Below are 23,300 nucleotides of genomic sequence, written 5' to 3'. Positions count from 1 at the left end.
AATCCATCAGTCTGTAACCAAAATAAGCTATACATTGACACATACCAAAATGAGTTTTAAAACCCAAGATACACCATGTTTCTGTCCAAAATGAGTAAAAAACAACCAAAACAAATGCAAACATACTAACTTACAAAAGTATCATTCATCCAACTATACATTGATTTGCAGAGTACTCTTGTTGCATTGTTCCAAAAGTATCCCAAAAGTAACTCCAAAAGTAACAAGACTAAACTGACCACCTTGAACTTTGGTCTAGGTTGTACAGGCTTCACAGATAGCTTCTCCACCTGGCTTGATGTGGTGGTGCCTTGAAAGGATCCCTAACACTAGTAGCTACTCTCACAACTGTTGGTGCCTTGAAAGGAGCCCTAACACTAGCAATATTCGTTTTCTTTATGATCAGCATGTAAAACACTTGCACTATTCTTTTTCTTCTTTTTCCCCTCTCCTTGCTTCATGATCAAGTCACCCATAGCAGCATGTAAAACACTTACGCTATTCCTTTGCCCTTCTCCTTGCTTCATGATCAAGTCACCCATAGCAGCATGTAAAACACTTACACTATTCATTTGCCCTCTCCTTGCTTCATGATCAAGTCACCCATAATATGTCATGCGTGCTCTCGGTGCTTTGAAAAGGTATGTCCATTGCTTTGGCTCTTCCTTGGGTATTCATGTCTTGGTGGTGCCACTCTGGCCGGTGCATTGTTTGGTGGTTCTGCTATAGGGTCACTTGCAGGAGCATCACTGCCATTTCTTAATGCCTTGTATTTTGACTTTTTAATACCACTCTGAGTCTTCCGCACAATTTTTCTACAAAAAAAGACAAAAACAATTTAGATTTGGTATCATTTTAGTAACAATGACTAACCTAGTACAATCACAACTTACTTTTCCCTGTCCATGACAGTGGACTCTCCTGTCACAGTTCTAGACCTTGTCCAAGGTTTAGGTTTCAGTCTTGATGTTGTTTTCTTTGCATTGCTTCCATTACTTCCATTGCTTGATACTTTTGATGCAGCAGGACCCTTACATGACCTTGCATTATGCCCTTCTCCTTGACATTTGCTGCAAGTCATTTTCCTCTTTTTATAGACATGCCCATTTTCATTTTCATCCTCAGCCCTCATTCTCTCCTTTCTAGGCCTTCCAATACCCCTCACCAAAGGAGGTGGTTTCACATGTTTGGTTGGATCCTAAGAAAATAGAACACTTTACAAATTTGTTTAAAGAACATAAATTTGTTTGAAGAACATTAAACTTGGCAAATATATAAAACTCATATATAAATACATACTTACAGATTTAGGCCAATCTTTGACATCTTTCATGGGTTTGACATTACTTGTGTAAGCTAGCTTGTACTCTGAGACCCAAAAGTAAGAGCTGCAGTACTCAACCCACTCAACTCTCCTTGGTAAGAGCACTCTCACCGCATGAACACACACAATCCCAGTCATCTGCCATGCCCTACATTCACAAGTGTGGTCCACAATATTGACAGCCCACCTATCACCATGGTAATTTTTCACCACAAAAAGATGATCATCTGAACCTTCAAATGTGTAGTGGGGACATACTTCAATCATCTTGGATATATATTTATTCACTCTAGGGACCAATCCATTTTGATCCCATTCTTTACAAGCCTGTTTTCTCTTGTACCTTAAACTCATCAACAAAATGTGATATTTGTCAAGTAAACAGGTAATTGGAAGGTCTCTCAGTTCCAAGATCCAACTATTGAAAGACTCTGAGAAATTACTACTTACTTGTTCAGCTTTAAGTTCCTCAGCAAAATGAGACCTAGCCCATGTTTCATATTCCTCCTTTTGCAACCACTTATGTGCTTCAATGTTTTCTTTTTTTATCACTTCCATCCACCTCTCAAAGTCTTCCTTTTTATATGCCTTTGAGGCAGCCCATACAAGTTGTTCCATATACTCACCCTTGAACAACTTTTTGAAGTTCTTATACATGTGTTTGAAACAGAACCTATGTTGTGCTCTAGGAAATATGCACTTAACAGCTTGAATCAAACCCTTTTGCCTGTCGGAAATAAAGGTAACAGGCCAAGGGTGTAGTTCTAGCTTCTCAGCCATGATACTCAAAAACTCACTCCATGATTGCTTACACTCAGATCTACAAATGTATATAGCCAATGGAAATAAACCATTATTTCCATCTAAAGCAACCATGCTAAGCACCTGGCCTCCATATTTCCCTTTAAGGAAACAACCATCCAACCCCACTAATGGCCTACAACCAACTGAAAAACCCTGAATACAAGCATCAAATGAAATACACACTCCTTCAAACTGAAGTGTGTCAACATCTCTTGAGTATTTTGCAATAGTTGATAGACCATTACTCTCATGAATCTACAAGCAAGCAACAAACATGCAATTATTCAGTACAATCAATTTGGCCGGTTGAAATCACAAAGTGTAAACATTTATAAAGTGTATACCATGTTACATAACACTGGGATCATGTTGTAGCTTTCCTCATAATCACCATAAATCTGTTGTAAAGACTTGAATCTTGCATTCCAAAGCTGTCCAATAACTTATATTGACATGAAAAACCCTCATGACTTCTTCTTTTTTATGAAAGCGAGAGTCATGGTTTTGAAATGAACCTTGGACAAAACAATAGAAGAGTTACTACATTAGTACAATGTAAAAAGACAAATATGAGATAATTAAACTCCACACACTTATAATTAACTAACCTTCATTTGATCTTGAATTTTTCTGACTACCCAATTTGCATTGGCCATTCTATGCAACATATCACAAATCACTGACAAGTATGTATTGGCCCGATTGTATTGATCTCATTGTGAATCCATCTTCATCTATCCTGAAATAAGCTACCCATGGACATTGTACCTTATTTCTGTCTTTCCCTAAACAAACCACTCTAATTCTTAATGGGCCATTCTTGATTAAGTCACCAGCAAACTTATTTCCTATACAAAAATCTTGTATATCATCTCTCAAAACATCAATGTTAGGCCACTCCATTCCCACCTCCCAAATTAATGGTTTGTTCACAGACTGCTTACTTCCCTCATCTATATCAATAATACTGTCAGTCCCTACAATGAAGTCAACAAAGTCTACTTTGTTTGCAATGACATGGTCCTCCTCATCCTCAGAAGAATGTGTACTCTTATACCCCTCATCATCCTCAATCTCATCTATGGGTCTTGGTGGTGGTGGTGGTGGAGGTGAAAAAGGTGTTGGTGCATGTGAAATGGGTGTTGTGGAATCTGATATAAAGGATGGACCTGAAATATGTGGAGTAGATGCATTGGTTGTATGTGGTGGTGGAGGTAATATATCAGCTTGTGGAGCTAATATATCAACTTGTGGACCTGAACTTAGAGGTGCTATTGGTGGTAAATCCTCATTCAGTCATCCTCTCCATTAGAATCATCTAATGCACCAATACACTTCTTTGAGTAAAAATCATCATTATCTTTAATGCTAGACTTATTCTTAGTGATACTTCTTCTCCTTGTACTCATTTTCTTTGCATTTTTGGTAGGCTTCCTACACTTTGGAGTTCTAACTTGTGGAGTTGGCACAATCATAGTTTCAACTAGCTCTATAAGTTCCCCTTCAAGTTCAACAAATACATGACTCCACCCCCTTATATCTACCTCCATTTTAGCCCACATTTGCATCAAATCATTGTCATTCTTAACATACACCTTCTCACCATTCAAAGTGTACAATATTTCAAATCCTACACTAATATCAAACAAATAGTTCTCCTTTATATCATCTACTAAATCCATAAAATTTATCCTATCCCCGTCCACATTCCTCATTTTCTCCATAACACCACCTCGATAATTATCTTGGGAATATAGTGAACCATCAGGTGCCTCTTGAAATGTCCCATGATAATGAAGGATCAAGTTTCTTTTAGCCAAAGCGGTCCCTTTCCATCGATTATTATAACAACCAAACAAACAAAATATCCAAATTTTACAATACAAGCATGAATCAAACATATTTATAAAACAAAACATTCCACCATTATACACGTTTTCAACTATATAAACAATAACTCATGTTACAATGACAAAAACTTAAATAGATTGTACTCAAACATAGGTTTTTAACAATAACATTATCATGAAAGTTAAACACTGGACTAAAAGTTTTACATTTCTCACTTGACACACTTTAAACCACCTAAAAACATGTTAAAACTGATTAAAGGTGCGAAATTTAAGCAACTTACCTTGAAGTTTTTGTAAGATCAAGTGTAAGTAAACCAGCTACCACCTACTTACTTGCTTCAGTGTACTTGCTTTGAGTTCTTGTTCATATGGATTTGTCTAGTAAACTAGATAAAGTTGGGTTTGTCAAGATGGAGCTTTACATCATGTTGGAGTTCACAATGAAAATGTTGGAGCTTTACTTAGGATGATTCAACGATTTTTTTCTTGAGCTTAGCTTAGCTAAGAAGAGTAACATGTGCCACTGAAAATGTTCTCTGATGAGACGTGTTGTGTATGTTTTGTTCTCCACCATTGATAGATTTCGTTAGGATGATGACCGTGGCCATTGAGAAAACTTGAGTGAGGTTATTTTTGGGAATTTTAGGTGGGGCAGGGGTAGTGGGCGTCATTTTAGGAAAAAAAATTTAGGTTCATTGGATTAGATGGAGTTAGATGGGTGTGATGATGCCACGTGGCAATTGGATGAGTTTTGGTCTTGGGGAGTCAAAGGGTTTATTTGTCATTTTACGTGTGAGGGGTAGATGTGTACTTGCACATGCGACAAAAAATGCGGAATGTATTTTGGTGTGAAGTTAGGGGTGGAAATCTAATATTGAAAGAACTGGGGGGTGGAAGTCTAATTGGCAAAGTTGCTGGGGGTGGAAATCTAATTCACTCAATCTTTTAAAATGAAATTATTTTTTTGTACAGGGTGTTAATAATGTGCCGTTTGAAATGCGCCTTGTTTGTAGACTATTACTAGATTTTGGACCCGGGCATATGCCCGGAATCTATTAAATATTTTGTGTGCTGAAAAGGCTTTACAAAATGTTTCACACAAATTTTCGAATCAGAATATATTTTTATTGAAAATAAATCAAAATACGTTAATGAGCAGCGATTATAGTACATAAGTACTTAGAAACTAAAATATCAAATTGAGATATCCTATTCACTTTGTGGTTTAGGATATTAATCCGTAATTTTTAAATAGAATTATCTTAAACTCGATCTAGCTTGTATAATAGTTTTCTTAGATTTATAGTGATTTAGCGGCAAATTTTTGAATCATAATATATTTTTATTGAAAATAAACCGAAATACGTTAATGAGCAGCGATTATGGTGCATAAGTACTTGGAAACTAAGGGATTAAATTGAGATAGCATCTTCACTTTGTGGTTTAGAATATTAATCCGTAATTTTCAAATGGAATTATCTTAAACTCAATCTAGGTTGTATAATAGTTTTATTAGATTTATGGTGATTTAGCTGTAAATCATCACCGTTCAGCTTACGTAATAATGTGTACAAATCACTAAAACAGATTGATTATTTCCATATCATCAAAAAATACACTATTCCCATTTGAAAAGATTTATCATATGAATGTGTCCTATGAATGGGTGTCATTATATTAAATTATTCTAAAAAATATTAGCAACTATGCATAGCTATGAAAAAATGAAAATTATATTAATTACTCATTTAAATTTCTTGCACCACTCTCTATAAAAAGGAAGCACCAAACCTTGATAAAACTCATCGACTTCTTTTTATTGTTAGGTTTAATAATATAAGTTTGATTAAAGTTTTGTGAGAATGTCCAATGTGGCCAAAATAATATTGAAACTGCTTGAATAAAAAAATTATAATAAATATTATTTAAAATGTAAAACTATATTTGTCGAGACATTTATTCTCCCTACATATAATACAAATATATTTTAGGGTTATTAGTTCAATGCATTTGCATCAAGTTTTTTATTTTCCATTAATTATATATTCTTTGAGATTAGTTTAATGTAGTACGTTGCATCCAGTTTCTAATTTTTCATTAATTATTCTTTAAGGCTAGTTCAATGCAGTTGCATCAAGTTTCCAATTTTATGTTAATTATTATTTGAGGTTAGTTCAGTGCAATTGTATCCACTTTATGATTTCCTGTTAGTTATTCATTAAGGTTAATTCAGTACAGTTGCATCCAATTTTCGATGTTTCATTAATTAGTCTTTGAGATTAGTTCATTGTATTTACATCCATGTTCCAATCTCCCGTTAATTATTCTTTGAGGTTAGTTTAATACATCTGCATCCAGTTTATGATTTTCCGTTAATTGTTTTTCTATGTTAGTTCGATAATTTACAATTTCTATACAGTTTGCATACATGTAATAGTCTATTTTTATAAACTCACTTTCATTTTGGGTTCCTAATTACTCGTAATTACTCATGTGAGAAGGCTAAAAAAAATGGACATTTATGCTTTGAGGTCAGTGCGATGCAGTTACATCCGACTTCCGATTTCTAGTTAACTATTTTTTGAGGTTATTTCAATGCATTTGCATCCAATTTTTGATTTCCTGTTAGTTAATCTCTGATTTTAGTTTAATGCAGTTGCATCCAGTTTTTGGTTTTCCGTTAATTATTCTTTGAGGTTAGTTCAATACAATTGCATCCGATTTCCGATTTTATGTTAATTGTTTTTTGAGATTAGTTCAATGCATTTTGCATCAAGTTTTCGATTTCCCATTAATTATTTTTTGAGGTTAGTTCAATGCAGTTACATCAAATTTATAATTTCCCGTTAATTATTCATTTAAGTTAGTTCAATGCAGTTTCATCCATTTTTCAATGTTTCGTTAATTAGTCTTTGAAATTACTTCATTGCATTTGGATCCAGTTTCCAATTTTCCGTTAATAACTCTTTAAGGTTAGTTCAATGCATCTGCATCTAGTTTCTGATTATTTATACTTTGAGGTTAGTTCGATACAATTATATCCGGTTTCTGATTTCCCGTTAACTATTCTTTGAAGTTATTTCAATGCATTTGCATTTAGTTTCCAATTTCCCACCAATTATTCTATGAGGTTAGTTCAATCCAGTTGCATTCGGTTTTTTATTTTTTGAGTTAAGTTCAATGCATTTGCATCAAGTTTTTGGTTTCCCATTAATTATTATTTGAGGTTTGTTTGATGTATTTGCATACCATTTCCGATTTTTCGTTAAAATTTTTCAAAGATTTGCATCCAATTTCTAAATTCCCATTAATTATTCTCTGTCGTTAGTTTAATGCAATTTGCATAAAGTTTCCAATTTCTCGTTAATTACTCTTTGAGCTCAGTTATGTATTTGAATCCAATTTTCGATTTTCTTATAATTATCTAATGTGGTGTGTAATACCAACTTCTACTGATCCATCTGTAGTGTCATTGCAAACATGACATAAAAAGTGCTTAATTTACTATGTGGGATCATCGAAGATTATTCAGTTTTCGATTTCCTGTTAATTATTATTTAAATTATGCATGACTCACTATGTAGAATCGATCTTCAAAGATTATGTACAAACGTGTGTTGTTATATTAATTATTCTGAAAAATATTTGCAAATATGCATAACTATTATATATTAATATTACATTAATCAATAAACCAAATTTCTTATAACGTGAAAACCTCACTCTCCATTAAAAATAAAAAATTCACATTTGATAAAACCCTTCGACTTCATTTTGTTGTTTAATAATAGAAGTTTGATTGATGTTTTGTGAGATTGCCTAATAAGACGAAGTTCATATATATTGAAGCCACTTGAATACGGAAAGAGATAAGATAAACACCATTTTAAATACAAAACTATATTTATCGAGACATTCCCACAACATATAATCCAACTATGTTTTGAGGTTAGTTCAATGCATTTGCACCTAGTTTCTGATTTTCCGTTATTTATATTTTGAGGTTAGTTTAATGCAGTTGCATCCAATTTCCAATTATCGTTATTTATTTTTTGAGATCAATTCAATGCCGTTGCATCCAGTTTTTTATTTCTCATTAATTATTCTTTTTGGTTAGTTTAATATATTTGCATCAAATTTCCAATTTCCTGTTAATTATTCTTCAAGGTCAGTTCGATGCATTTGCATCCAGTTTTTTATTTTCCGTTAATTATTCTGTGAGATTAATTTAATATATTTGCATCTAGTTTCTGATTTCTGATTTATTATTTGATAAAGTTGTATTTGCATATAGTTTCCGATTTTCCGTTAATTATTTTTTAAGATTAGTTCTACGCATTTGCATTATGTTTCAAATTTATAATTAATTTTTCTTTGGGATTAGTTCAATGCAGTTGTATTCAGTTTCCGATTTCCTGTTAATTTAATCTTTGAGGGTTAGCTCAATGCATTTGCATCCAGTTTCCGATTTTCTGACAATTATTTTTTAATGTTAGTTTGATGTATTTACATCCAAGTTTTAATTTTCCGTTAATTATTCTTTGAGATTAGTTTAATGTAGTTGTATCCATATTCCGATTTTCTATTAATTATTTTATAAGATTAGTTTAATGCTTATATTTGCATTCAGTTTCCGATTTCCCGTTAAATATTATTTGAGGTTAGTTCGATACATTTGCATCCAGTTTTTGGTTCCCCATTGATTGTTTTTTTACGTTAGTTTCATTCAATATTATACATATTTTAAAATATGTTATTATTGCTTTGTCGTTATTATTATTTTTTTTTCATTTTCTATTATATATTTTGTGATGTTATTTTTTGTATAATTGTTACGTGTTAAGGATATATTCGAAATAAGTCGGTGATTTATCATAGTCTCATAGACACTAAAATTATATGATTTGTAATATGAAATTAGTTTATACAAATCACCTATTTTTTAGTAATTTTTTTTATTTGATCAAATATATAAAAATTAGAACAATAAAAGTGTTTGATTCGTAATATGAAATTACATTCTACAAATCACCTATTTTTTAGCAATTTTTTTTTATTTGATCAAATATATAAGAATTGAAAATACACTCAAACTCTCCAAAGAGGTTCTATGTACGTAGGATTGTAAGCTATTAGAAAATACTATCTTTCATATTATAGTGCCACATAGGATAGAGAAATAGCTAACTCTCATATTAGAGTGCCACATAGGAGAGAGAAAATCCTCATTTAAAAGTCTCTGTTTTAGTATATAGATAGTAGATTTCCAAGGCCATCGGAGTCTCAAAACTAAGGTATTCTTCAATTTATATATCTGAATATTTGTCCTTCAAATCTTATACGTGAAAGTGTGAGTAAACAATTATCATTTTATTTGACATTGTTTCTATCTAATATATAGGCGCAAAAGGATCGACTACTACAAACGTGGTTGGGAACACTTGAAGAGCTAGCGAGCTAGCGAGCTAGCAATAGTGGCCGGGTTTGTGTAGCAATAAGGATTCACAGTTTCATACTGTCTCAAGCTAGCTGTGGACTTTTTTTTTTTTTTTTTTTTTTTTTTTTTTTTTTTTTTTTTTTTTTTTTTTCATTATGAATTGAATAAATCAAACATTGTATCCGAAGTTGGAACACCGCTATTCGTTTTTAAACGCACTTTTCACATTTGTTGGTACTTAGTCTACACTCGTCTCTGTATTTCTTTTAGAGTAGATGTTCATTGTTCATTCTCTTTGCTTTTATAGATTACGTTCTTTTGAAGAACAAAAGGAAAATAAAGATACTTGTAAAGATACTTAACACATCCATCCACTAATAATGGAAGAAAACAATTTTTTGTGCAAGCGAGGTGTATTTGGAAAATTTAACAAACATGGAATCAGTATTTGGGTGAGAATCCTCTTTCACTCGTTGTTTCTTAGTTGAGTTTGTTTATTTTTGATAGCTATCTAGAGGAAATCTCCCAAGATTTGGTATATTATAAGGAACTTTTACTTATGGATAAACATATAGAAGTTTAATTTACTGAGACCTCTTCAAATGCTTAATTCCTATTGGATGGACAGCTAGGATTGCTTCCTTTGGGACAGCAAAACCGGACTCGAATTGCAATATGTTAAAAGATACTTCAAGCATTCAAGCAGATCTTATGTCATAATCTGATAACCTATCATGGTTGGCGAATAAAAATAAGTGGGTCCAAACTTTAAAATGAGAAGGGAAAAAATCACGTGAGATTATAAAAGCCCACTAAGAGATCCTACGAAAGAATTGTTATCACCAGCGAAAATACTGACCGTGTGGGAGACACGACATACACTACAATTGATCCGCCGTATATGTGAACTGTAAGTTTGGAAGTTCATATGTTATGCAACGCATCATTGGTTCCCAAGATTGAAAGCAACTTCTAGCTGTTGAACTACTTAAATTGTCACTTAACTATAGTATCGACTATCAAATAGACAAAACAGCCAGTTGTTTCTAACTATGACAGTTGGTAAAATCTTTGGGTGATGATACCAGAGGTCTGGAAAAAAAAAATACTGACGGTGTAGAAGACACGACATACACTACAATTGATCCGCCGTATATGTGAACTGTAAGTTTGGAAGTTCATATGTTAGGCAACGCACCATTGGTTCCCAAGATTGAAAGCAACTTCTAGCTGTTGAACTACTTAAATTGTCACTTAACTATAATATCGACTATCAAATAGACAAAGCAGCCAGTTGTTTCTAACTATGACTGAGATTTTTCATTCCCAAGGGAAATATCTAGCCACTACGCACCAACTTAACTATTTCTAACGTGACGATTTGTAACTTCAAGCGGAAAAATAGTGAAAAAAATAAGTTTATTAAATCCAACAATAACTCTGGTACACAAGGCTCTCAAGTCCCAATGGGGTATAGAACATTTTTTTTTTTTTCCAAACATGCTCTATTTAAAGATACAATTTTCACTATATAGTCCGACCTTATGAAGTGTTGTGCACTTGTGCATGCGCATCTTTGGTTTACATTCACTAACTCAGAAGCAATGCAGTTTAACCTATGCGATTTTATTCGAAAAAAATGCTTGATAAAAAAAGAAAAACTCAACTGATCGACTGTGTCTAGTTAATCCCGCCCCCTTAATGATAAACCATGTTACGTGATCTGCGCATTTTTTTCTTCGTCCGTAAAACTAATGAATAAATCCAATTTAATTGATGGTATGTATAAAGCGCCTAAGAAGAATTTCAGTGTCCCCTTGAGAAATTAGCTGGGTGCAGTGGTTGGGTTGGGACTCATCGCTTTAATAAATTAAACACAAGATCCATTCAAATCTAGACGAGGTCCTAACTGATACACACATTCAAATGGTAGGTAATCAGTTGCATTATAGATACTCCGATCCGATTGGTTATTCGACCCAACCTATCTGGCTATCAAACTACAACACACGTAATGAAGACCACGAAGGTAGTTCCTACATGAAATGCTTAACCCTTAACGTGTCAAACGCTGTTTTTTATTGAGTGTTGGAAGCTGTTTTGATAGTTTATTGTGTTTGTTTGCTGTGAGGAAATTGTGAATTAACGTGGGTTATTCAATTGAGTGACAAGCTTAAAACGTGATTTTTTTTCCCCTTGGGAATCTGTAGCTTCACTCAATGTATATATCGGAAGGTGCTTAGAACCTACCCTTGCATATTGGTTATATATGTATTATGATGCTCGAACAGAAGTACACTTTACTTGGAAGAATGTCTAACGATAACCTTCTTTTATTGTTTTCACCTTCAAAGTACGGATCGGTAGACGAATTGTTATGTATAATTTTTTTTTATTTTTTATTTTTTGTATTTTTAATTTTGAATAGAAAAATACCATTTGTGGTGGCCAAATATTGTACATAAAGATATTGCCATTATTTCAATAAAATTTTAAGAGGCCCGGATCTTCTCCGCCCAGGTGTAAAAAGGGGCCTTTTACACCTTACAAAATTATAGTGACACCTGTCTACTCATTTAACCCCAAAAATTTACGCAACTAACGGTGTTACATAAAATCCAAAAAAAAAAAAAAAAATCGGCCACAAATTAGGAAGATTCTATACGTGGTTTATCTCCACACTCTCTCTTTCGAAAAGTGATCTTGAAGTAAAAAAATAATCTCGAACAGAGAACAATATTCTTTCCGTTTTTCACTTTTTTCTCCGAAAAAACGAATAATCATCTCTACTGGTATGTTATTCTCACTTTTTTAACTACAATTATATACTTGTACTTAAGCCTTATAATTTGTCCCCAAAAAATTGCGGAAATGTGAAACTCCATTTGTATTATGAAGTTGCCAGTTGAATCAATTTTTAATTGGTAAGCCTTATATACTTGATGAAGGAAGAGCCATAAATCTTTTCTCAAGACTTGGGGGCGTTATTCTTTGCTCTAAAAAGAAATCGTGGTCATGTACCGTATAGGCAAGTTCTCAACTGGGTTTTATCACTTAAATTAATTGTTTATATTCCTTTCTTTGGGTTGTGAGTTCCTACTACGAGGATGATGATCTGTTCTTGCTTTGATGCTTCTAGTCTAGCTTAACATGTTTATTTCATTGTTTGCAGAAACAATAAGCTAACTCAAATTCTCAAAGATTCACTTGGTAGGATATTGCAACTTTGAGTTTATATGTAGTTGTTCGTGTTACCCGTTTTCTTACTTGTTTCCTTCTAACTTGTTAGGTGATGGTTCAAAAGTGTTAATGCTTGTTCACACTAGCCCATGTGAAGAAGATGTTGGGGAGACTACTTGCTCTTTGATTTTCGCAAAGAGGGTGAGGGCTGTAGAGTCAAACAAAGAAATTTATGAGGTACTAACTCTTGAATGTCCTAAAGTATTAATGTTTATTTATTTATTTTTGGGTACAAACATGCTTAGTAAGTAGCAGTGGTTTTAAATGGTTTTGCCTCGTCGTTTTATTTGAGCCCAACTGGTTTAGGTAAATGATGCTAGTGAGAAAGTCTACTTATTTGGTCATAATCAGCCTGCCATGCTTCAGGACTTGAAGAGGCATCGAGAGAAGACTATTGTCGAACTCAATCAAAAGATGAGAGATGCCGAAGAAGATTGTCAGAAAGTCAAGAACCAAATTCTGAAAGCTGAATTCTCTTTTATGAGACAAAAAGATCTTTCAATTGCTGAGATGATAAAAAGATATTCCATCCTGTAAGCCTTTTTCAATTTTCTTGTGTATTTTTTTTTTCGGTTATGCTATTATAATTTGTGAGCTGACTATAATCTTATATAAATAGACAAGTTCCTTTTGTGTGTTTCATATTTAGAGGAGCAGGAGTCTTTAAGTATGATAGATACAATAATTAAACGTGGCCTAAGTAAGTAATTTAGCCAATTATGTTTCAAGTATCAATATCTTCCTTAAGGGCTGCAATAATATGGTCTGTTGTACTTGTCAAGTATGTGGCACACTCCTCTATGAGACAAAATACAGTAAATGCCGCAGTAGCGTTACAATTATGTACTTAACAACTATGTGCAATGGATCTTTAGCTTAAATGGAAAAAGCGCTTGAGAATTGGACCATGTCTCCAATGTATCTCAAGAGATGGTGGTTCAAGTCCACCAAGATCCTTCAATGATTTGTAGAAAGATTGTCTAACTAGCCAAGGCGTGGAGCTAGGGACTGTGCTTCTTGATAGCTCGCGTTGAATTGTTAGTGGTTCTGTGTTGCTTTGGGGTCCTCGCAGTGAATCTCGGCGATTGTTGTAAAGTAGGAGTTGGTCCTTTACAGGGGGTTATGTCTGTTGGCTTGGGTTTATGAAAATCTCCCTCACTTGGCCTTTTATGTCGACTTCGGTATAGGTAAGTTATCTTTGTCCTTCCTGGTTTAAACACTTTTATATTAGTTGATTATAGCTTATATATATGGTTCTTATCAATAAAGTTTTTTTTCATCAAATAAATAAAAATAAAAATAAAAATAAAAATAGGTGTTGAGATGTGCTGACGGAGAGCCTTGACAGAATTAAAGTGGAAATTTAATTCTTTGAGAGTTGTTCAGTAAGTTAGGGGGTGCTGAATTAAAGTGGAAATTTAATTCTTTGGAGCTTGTGCTTGCACAGTTGGACAACTGCTGCTGCTCATGCCTATAAGGAAGTTAACAGGGATGTCTATGGAACTTTCTGATATGTCAATCGAGGACAAATTAGGAACTATGCAGTCCAAATAATGATGCAAACCTTTTCTGAAATTCCAAATTTGGTTTTCAGTTTAGCCGTGTTGCCTTCTTATTTGTGTTGTAATTTTTTAATGATGAAAACTTGCATTGCTCTTGGAATTTTCGATCATCGCAATTGGAAAGCTATATGAGATTGCGGACCACGGATTTTTTCTGTGTAGCATTAGCTGTGTGCATAGATAGTGAATGAGCTAAGCTATAACTTGAAATGATTTCCTCCATAAGAGTCGTGCATTATGATAGGATTCCAAAATGTCAAATCATTAATTAGTAGTCATTTTACTGTAGATATTCTAGTTATGTATAAGCTGCTAACCGTATAGACTTGAGGTTCATTGTAAGAAATTCGCTTCTGGTAGGTATTTAGATGAACAAGTACATATAGTGCTCTTCAACAAGGCAAACGTAATGATAAAGAAACTTAGATTATTGTCCACCAATAAGAACACTTAATAGTGAAAGTAGGGGATTGCAAAGCATTTGAGAATCTAAAATACTGCCATACCGCATTCTTCTAGAAAAATTGCAACAAGTTAGATTAGTCTACTCTTCATGTAAACGTTGATATGATATGTTTACAATTTTCCCACTCTTCACTTGGAATAGGACACGATTGGGAAGATGCTCAGAAAACTGGCTGGCACGTTTCCTTGCAGCTGCTGCCATCTTAAGTCTCTCTGCTACTGGCAACCCAGAAGTTGGAGGATAGCATCAGCATACTCATCGACATCTGAAGCAAGGAAACACGTCTGCTACCCATCTTCTTCCAAAGCAATGTCCATTTTAGGGCCTGCAGACTTATGAGCTGGAGAGAACACCAAATAGATACTGTAAGTGGAAAAGTACGTTTGCATTTGATACTTGAGCATGTCCCGCCCTCCACTTTTAGGTAAAAACACTAATTAGCTAGTAGCATCCCAAGGCAGTATAATAACATCATCGGCAAGTCATATTTGTCCAAAATACCATTGTTATAATTCAAGAACACAAGAGTTAGAGTGAAAACACTTTCGGTTTACAAGTTCGAATTTTAAACAAACAACAAATAAAAACAAAATGTAAGTACGTAAGTTTTCTCATTTAACTACAAATCAAGACTTCCTACATAAATGAAATATAAAGCAAGCACTATTTTTTTTTTTTCTTTCCAACAACTAAAACTAATCTAGATAAACATATTGTAGTTTTCGTGATATTGGTCGGCCCGATCCGACCCACTTGTCCAACTTTCCTTTTAGAACAGGTTTCCCACATTGTTGCTACGGCCATCTAACGATCGCCAACCTGGGCAAACCGGAGGTAGAGGAGCATTATCCTTTAGCACAATTGGCACAAAATGTGTTCCTTCATTTATGTGGCAAACAGCTGATTATCCGAACATTTCTTCGGACTGTCCTCAACGGGAAATACGTGAAACACATAATTTTGGTGGCTTATAGTGACAAAACAACATTAAAAGCACTTGCAACTAAGGAACCCATGTCCGGGAGATCAAGCCATTCTTTCTCATTCATTGTAGAAGACTTGGTACACTCTAAGTTTCTTTTGTGGTTTTCAAACCCGTCATTACCATTACAACTCAGATAGTAATCTGCATCTCGTGATCAACTCTTCCAAAGATAAGATCCCTTTATCATCGCCATGCTAAATCATCTGTATATCCTAACAGTGTAGCTATGGATCTATAACCACAATGCCCATCCGGGGTTACCTCAGCCAAATCTTTAATCATATCGCAGATCAAAGGATTAAAGTCGGGCAAAATATTTTCCCACTTATGCTCGAGGTCTTCATTTTTTAGAATTATCTCCGACCCAATATTTTTTTTTCTGTTTCTCTTCAATTTTCTTTTGGTCTCTTCTCTTTTCTTGTCGTCATTATTGCTGACAATTTGAGAGTCTTCCAAATCAAATTTTCCGTCAAGGAGTTCTTGAAAGCTAAATGAGTCAAGGTCATTAGGCGATCCACTCAGCCCCAATAATACAGATTCATTATTGCTGAAGTCCAACCTTCTACGTGGTGGTAATTGATATTCTTCAAATTTGAAAGCCTATATTAGTAAAGAGATTGATATAAGCTACATTGCTACAAAATGAAAATCTAAATATTGGCACGTAAAAGAGATATCCCAACAACAAATAAAATGATATCGGGATAAACATACCTGACTGTATTGAGTTCCAATAGTATTATCTTTAGGATGAACACATTCATTTAAATCAGGTAGTCCCCACATATTGGTTGATTGTGATTGCCCTCCAATTTGGTATAAACTACATTGCTACAAAACCAAAATATAAGTATTGGCACGTAAAACATTTCAGCAACAATAAATAAAATGATATAAAAATAAACATACTTGACTGTATTGAGTTCCAATAGTATTCTCTTCAGGATGAACACTTTCATTTAAATCAGGTAGTCCTTGAGTAATATTTATATCACCTTGTTCTTAAAAAAATAAGATGAGACAAGTTAAAATGTTAGATGAGAAATAAATGAGACAATATATGCAATCACATGGGCAAAATAAAAATGTACGTGAATTATGACAAACCTTTCTTGTTTCTCTTTATCTTTTTTGAAGGCACTTGTGTTGTGTTCGTTTGTTTCTTTTTCTTTTTAAGCTCCAATACGCTTTTCAGTCGAGTCCCGTTCATTGGTCTCCCTTTTTCAGATCCGGATGCAACAACTAATACTTCGTCATCATTTTCTTCAACATTTGTGGCAACACCAAATCTTTTGGACTTCAAACATTGTCTTAGATATATTTCTTTCATTGGTACAACCTGCTCAACTTCTTCTAATCCCTTTTTGGAGTGCATCTTTAGCTTTTAGATATCCATTTTCATTGACTGCGCCCTTTGTCACAAGCTTCATTGCCAAATGACATAACTCATTGTATCGCAAAGATTGAACTGCATTGCAATTTGACAAATTTGGTTTGCTACCATTGTCTCTTACAACTCCGACTTTCACTGCTTTAGTCCACCTCTGTAGTATATATTGATTAGGAATCGTATGTATATTATTATGATAAAATACCTTCAATATGTGACGATAAATAAGGCCAAGGGACTCAAATTTTTGCAGTGACTACACTTTCGGTCACGAAAGTTAGACATATCAATTGCGACCTTTCTTACGCACTTCTCTAGTAACTTCATATGTGTATGTTGTACTATCAACCTTTGCATTCCTTGATGTTATACATAAGATGTTCCTTATACTCAACTTCAAATATTTCAAAAACAGCATGTGTGTACATATCAGACGCTTGCTTTAGCATGGGTGTAGAGACAAATAACCTTTGGGACATCTGAGATGAATTGAAATCAGCTTCAATTTCTGCCTGTCGTCGAGACTGAAGTAGACACTCAAAACGATGAACAAACTTAGTCAAACTATACTTTCTCTTCACATAATTTTTCAAGAGACTATTGGTACTTTCTCCACGCTGAGTAGTGGTCATGTCTGCACAAAAAATGTCTCTCCCATACACTAATGCCCATTTCTTCTTTATTTTGATCAATTCAACCAACCACTTATTTTCCAAAAGATCATAATCACACAGCATCTTGTCCCATCTTGATAAAAAAATATCTTCTGTCTCACAATTGTATACACACTTATTGAAGTCGTTTAGAAACCCAGGAACTCTGTATACATGGTGGAGGTGCTTTCCAGCATTTAGATATATATGCCACAAACAAAGGCGATCTTTGTGTTTGGGAAAAACAATTGGGATAGCCTTCGCCATTCTTTGGACACCGGTCGGTAAGAATAGTCTTTGGTGGTTTTCGACATTGCTTGTAAAAAGGTTTCAAACAACCATTTAAAAGACTTCGGCACTTTCATCTATCAAAAGCGCACCCCAAATATAATAGATCGCGATATGATGATTGACACCAACAAATGGCTAAACGGTCGTCCATACTTGTTTGTTCTGTAAGTCGTATAAAAAACAACAACATCTCCAAAGTAATTATAATCCATCACTGACATTGCATCTGTCCAGAACATATTTGATAGTTGATTTTCATCATCACGCAACTCATCATAAAAGAAAGATGGATTCTCGGCTTTCTTCCTTTTAAAATATTCTATAATTGCATTCCCATCTCCGTGCTTGCCAAGTTCTTGCTCACGCTTCTTACGGAGATAATTTTTATAATCGATGTATGTAAAACCAACATTTTCTAGTCCTCCAGCTTGATGCGTTATATATTTATAACCATCAATAGGCGCAATTCCTGCAGCATCTAAACTACTAATTTCTGCTCCTTGTGGCTCTTTAACACGCCTTTGAGACCTCAACAGATACGTCTTGGATGGGGTTGCCAACTCATGGTTATGTTCATGTACCACCTCAATAACAACCCATTCGTTTTTTACATTCAAAACAGCCATGCGAGCTTTGCAACCAATTCTTGTTTCGTTACGATCATTTTTCACATTTTCATTCCGCTTATCCTTTTTACGCACACCTTCCTTGAAACATACAAAGAACCGCCTCCTCACTGTTCTATCTGCTCTATAATATATTTTGTCCTTCCTAATACTAAAACCGATTTTACGAGCGTAGGAATTATAACTTGCATATGCCTCTTCCTTAGATTGAAAAATCAATCCCTCATATAACAAATCTTCCATTGTTAGTTAAAGAGATTTTCTTTTCTTTGGAGGGAGTATGAATAAAACCTTTTTTTTTTTTTTTTTCGGATAGAGAGTTGAAGAAGAGGGCGAGATTGTGGAGATTTCCCTCCCCCCTATTTTCCACGTACAGAATCTTGTCTTATTCTTCCTTATTTGTAGCGATTTTGTTTTGATTTTTTTGGTATCTTCTATCTAACACCGTTAGACCTCTTTGTTATGGGTGTTAAACAGGTGAACAGGTGTCACTATATTTTTGTAAGGTGTAAAAGGGCCACTTTTACACCCGGGCGGAGAAGATCTGGCCTCAAATTTTAATATAATATCAGCATGAGAGGCAATATATTCATGATAAATTTCAGGTATAAAGAAAAGAGATAAGAATAGACACATAGAACAACTATAAAAAGATTGGAGACAAAAGAAAGAGGAGACATTCATATTCACACACTTTGACTTTTTCTATTTTTCTATGTAAACAGAGACAGAAAAGGTAAACAGTGTAAACCACCATTAATAGAATAAAAAAAACTTAGTAATATTTATTTATTCTCTTCTTACATCTCACATCATTGTTTTTTCCCGATAATAATAATAATAATAATAGCATTGTTGTTCTGCTTGAGTATTATATACTTGGAAAACTAATGATTATCGGTCCGCCCAATTGACACAAGACATTTTCTAGAGTATCTCTAGGTGGTCATCAAATGTGCCACATCCTCAAAAAATTGGTTGATCAAATCGGTCATTCATTAGTGTTCTACACTTATGCGGTGAGAAAAGTACATACCGGGTTAGATCCCTATATCCAACTATAGATGTATGTATTAGTTTTTTTTTTTTTTTTGGTAACTAGATGTATGTATTAGTTTAATCGGCATTTTTCTTTCGGTAAAATTAATTTAATCAACATGTGCAATTGAAATACCTATTCCTCATCATTTAGTCTTATGCCGTATCCCCTGAGGTACTGAATACTGATTACAAATTTTATTCAAATACAGTATTTCATTTCTTGCATCAATATACAATCTATATTCCGTACTGTAAAGCAGTAAAGGTATTGGCAAACTGAAGATAGATTTCTTTGTCCATCAAATGAGCATATGTAAATTAAATAGAGTTTACTTATATAGGGTGGAAATGCCAGTTTACTTCTGGTTATGGAATTAGTCTGTATGTCCTAAATTTGATTGTTTTAGATGAATTACATTGTGTTTTATTACACCTCAATTCTGGTCTCTACATTTTTAGGTTTGATTCCACATTCTCTTGAAATCTTAGAACTATTTCTTTCAAATTTGAAGGCAAAATTTGGAGAAATTGGACGCAAATTTTGACAAACTCTAAGTGGTGAATAGGGGTACCTTGTGCAACATTGATACTGTCGCCCCAAGTTGAAAAAAAAAAAAATCGCGCGACATTTCCACTATCGCACCAAATTGAAAAAGTAAAAAAAAAATAACTCGCGCGACATTAGCAATTGCTCGCGACAGTACTACTGGCGCCTTGGTCAAAGTAAAAAAAATAAAAAAATTGTGGCGACATTTGTAATGGCACGAGACATTACCACTGTTGCTCCGCATCCGCATCCGAAATGCCAAATTTGCGAATAAGAATGCGGCTGGACAGATTATGCGACCGAATTTGCTTCCACCTAAAGTTGGAATTCCGTAAAATTCCGAGTTTTGAAAACAAATTTGAAGAATTTGAAAGGTGATACTACCACCTTATATGTTTTTTTTTTTTTTCTACAATTTTTGTTAGAATTTAACTCCTAAAACGGTCTGCCATGAAGAACTTAGAAGTGTTAGAAGTACATAGGAGTAGAATTAATTCCAAAATAGAATTCAAACCGACAAATCCTTATAAACTCAAACACTTATTCTCAAGACAGTCCCAAATAAATGAACAAAGTTGAGCCACGTTGAGCAAATGCATTTTCTAATAGAAACCTAATTATTTCCTTTCTACCAATTTTAGAAACATACCGAACGGTTGATAAAGCGGTTGAGTTATGTTACTAATTAGCAATAATTCCTTTAATCAACGCTTGAGTTTCAACTCAACTTCTTTAATTGTGTTTCTGTTTATTATGTCACATAGTAAATTCTCTCAAACTACATCATCAAATTTCTAAACATATATGAATAAATCCACCACGTTTCGCAATGTGAGAAGCTACTTTTTAGGAACAATGTGAGAAAATATCCTTCAATCTCACGTGCTTAAAAAAAACATACACCAAACTTCTTGGAACAGTTCACATTTGAGTTAGTTCTGTTTTAAAAACCATCCAGAGAGCTGAAAAAGCTTGAATCATTTGTATTGATGGAGTGGGTAAGAGGAGAGATAATTGGTAAAGGAAGTTTTAGTTCTGTATATCTAGCAACCCCAAGTAAAGATTTCAATGAAAGTCATCCATTAATGGCTGTGAAATCTGCTTCAGTTTCGAAATCATCTTTACTTCAAAGAGAGAAAGAGATTCTGTCCCAGTTCTTAGATTGTCCTCAAATTCTTCATTGCTTCGGAGAAGATTATACTATTGAAAATGGAGATGGATTTTATAATCTGCTTCTTGAGTTTGCGCCAAGAGGTAATTTACACCAGTTGGTGAGGAGTTCTGGAGGTGGTTTATCGCAATCCGATGTCAGATATTACACGAAATCGATACTTCAAGGTTTAAAAAGTATACATAAGAAAGATTATGTTCACTGTGATATCAAGTTACAGAACATTTTACTATGCAATGGATGTACTGAAGTTAAAATTGCGGATTTTGGATTGGCAAAAAAAGCTGGGGAGAAGAAGAATTTGGAGGGTACTCCTCTTTATATGTCACCAGAATCGATTACTCGAAACGAACAAGAAGCGCCTTCGGATATTTGGGCACTTGGGTGTGTTGTTGTGGAGATGGTTACAGGTAATCCAGCCTGGAAGTGTAGGCTTGATGCTAATGTTAGTGCTTTGTTGTTTAAGATTGGGTTTGGTGAAGAGTTGCCTGAGATTCCTGAAGTGTTATGTGAAGACGGGAAAGATTTTTTGAGAAAATGTTTTGTTAGAGATCCAAAAATGAGATGGAGTGCTGATATGCTATTGAATCATCCATTTGTTGATGTTGAAACTGTTACATTGCCTAATTGTGAACAACCATCTCCATCACCAAGAAGTCCTTACGATTTTCCTGATTGGAGTTCGACTCAGTCTTGTTCTTCAAGGTCTTATAATTGTTATAAAAGCGAAATCGATAAATGGGATTCTCCAGTGTCCAATACTAGTTCTCCAGCTGATCGAATTCGGCATTTGGGGATTGGAAATAAGAAGCCAAACTGGTGCTATACAGATTGTTGGATCAGTGTTAGAGAGCAGAGTTTTCTATTTCAAAAAGGGAAGAGTTACAAGAAGGGAAGAGTCCAATAGAGTCCAAAACTCCAATCTCATCTCATCATTGAAGAGCTTTATTTTTTCTTCCACGCACATTATTATGTACAGTGGTGCACTGGTGCATTGACACAAAGTCTGAAATTTCTCAGTGTTGTCTTTCTTGATTTAGGGATAAAGCTGCCCTTTTATACAGAATTGGTTTGACAGTTTACATCAGTTAACTTTGATTGAAAGATCTCGATTGATTCTTCATACTGGCAATATATTACTTTTGCAGGGCGTCAATCGGTTTAATCAAAGGAATTTTACATGAGCATGAAACTGAATACTTGAATATAAGATTGACCATATATATGTAATAAAGTAAATTAGCTTTACATGATTATTCTAAATTTTATATATACGACTCCTTAAAGGAAAAACAGTCGTCCATTGTTGTGATTTCACTATCACTATTAAAGTATTGGTCACTGTTCAGGTGTCACTGTTCGTATTTCTTATTATTTATCGAGTTCCTCTTAGATTCATCTATGAGGAGTTCCAAACATTTCTCGAGAATCTGTCAGAAATATCAAATATGACGATGGACACAAGGAACTTGATGCAATTTTCGTCGGCATACGGAGTAGGAATAACATGCAACATTCTTGATTTCGTAAGGCGAACTACAATCAAAGTAGTACTACGTTTATCCATGGTCTACTTTAGGTTATATTTAAAAAAAACTACTATTAAATCGAAAATGATCGTCTTTATATGATTGTATAATCTCTAGGATTACTCAATTTGGAGTCATTTGATCTCATTGAACAAAAAATGAGATAGATATTGGACATGGATCCGAAAATCTGGTTTCAGATTCACTCGTTTTGGAACTCATAGTGACAGCAAGAATTCCAGGTCTGGTTGCATTTGGAAATGTTATCAAAACAGATACCCAACTGTATACCCTTCTGTTTTTAGCTGACACAGTTTTCTGTACAACTCACGTGAAATACATGTAGAGAAATGAGTACAGCTTACGGTACACAATGATTGT

General features: G+C 34.2%; 2 protein-coding genes and 2 pseudogenes across 3 annotated transcripts; 1 reads left to right on the top strand and 3 right to left on the bottom strand.

Moving 5' to 3' along the window:
* Positions 1-613: 613 nt before the first annotated feature.
* On the bottom strand, positions 614-3,031 carry LOC147492182 (uncharacterized). Its single transcript, XM_086567433.1, has 5 exons — positions 2,897-3,031; positions 2,473-2,559; positions 1,304-2,383; positions 894-1,198; positions 614-815 (listed from the first exon to the last, which is right to left on the bottom strand). Exons 1-5 carry the CDS (start codon positions 3,029-3,031, stop codon positions 614-616), a joined length of 1,809 nt encoding a protein of 602 aa, XP_086423559.1.
* A 14,374-nt stretch (positions 3,032-17,405) lies between these two features.
* Positions 17,406-17,981, bottom strand: LOC147492181 (protein FAR1-RELATED SEQUENCE 5-like). The gene has a single exon (XM_086567432.1). The coding sequence runs from the start codon at positions 17,979-17,981 to the stop codon at positions 17,406-17,408; it is 576 nt and encodes a 191-aa protein (XP_086423558.1).
* Positions 17,982-18,082: 101 nt separating this feature from the next.
* Positions 18,083-18,874, bottom strand: LOC147492180 (protein FAR1-RELATED SEQUENCE 5 pseudogene; annotated as a pseudogene).
* Positions 18,875-20,904: 2,030 nt separating this feature from the next.
* On the top strand, positions 20,905-22,482 carry LOC147492179 (mitogen-activated protein kinase kinase kinase 20 pseudogene; annotated as a pseudogene). The gene has a single exon (XR_015199892.1). The product of XR_015199892.1 is annotated as a mitogen-activated protein kinase kinase kinase 20 pseudogene (transcript).
* Positions 22,483-23,300: the final 818 nt, after the last annotated feature.

The sequence above is a fragment of the Coptis chinensis genome, chromosome 6, assembly GCF_015680905.1.
Source record: "Coptis chinensis isolate HL-2020 chromosome 6, ASM1568090v1, whole genome shotgun sequence".
NCBI lineage: Eukaryota > Viridiplantae > Streptophyta > Magnoliopsida > Ranunculales > Ranunculaceae > Coptis > Coptis chinensis.
The sequence above is the reverse complement of the archived record's forward strand: the minus strand, read 5'-3'. Positions and strand labels throughout refer to the sequence as shown.

What these genes read in the sequence shown, in the direction of transcription:
- LOC147492182 (XM_086567433.1), bottom strand. Translation starts at nt 3,031, where the DNA reads ATGGAGTGGCCTAACATTGATGTTTTGAGAGATGATATACAAGATTTT. An exon ending in TAGGGAAAGACAGAAATAAG is followed by an intron (nt 2,560 to 2,896) that starts GTACAATGTCCA and finishes GTTATTGGACAG; the next exon opens with CTTTGGAATGCAAGATTCAA. An exon ending in ACTGTCATGGACAGGGAAAA is followed by an intron (nt 816 to 893) that starts GTAAGTTGTGAT and finishes CTTTTTTTGTAG; the next exon opens with AAAAATTGTGCGGAAGACTC.
- LOC147492181 (XM_086567432.1), bottom strand. Translation starts at nt 17,981, where the DNA reads ATGGCGAAGGCTATCCCAATTGTTTTTCCCAAACACAAAGATCGCCTT.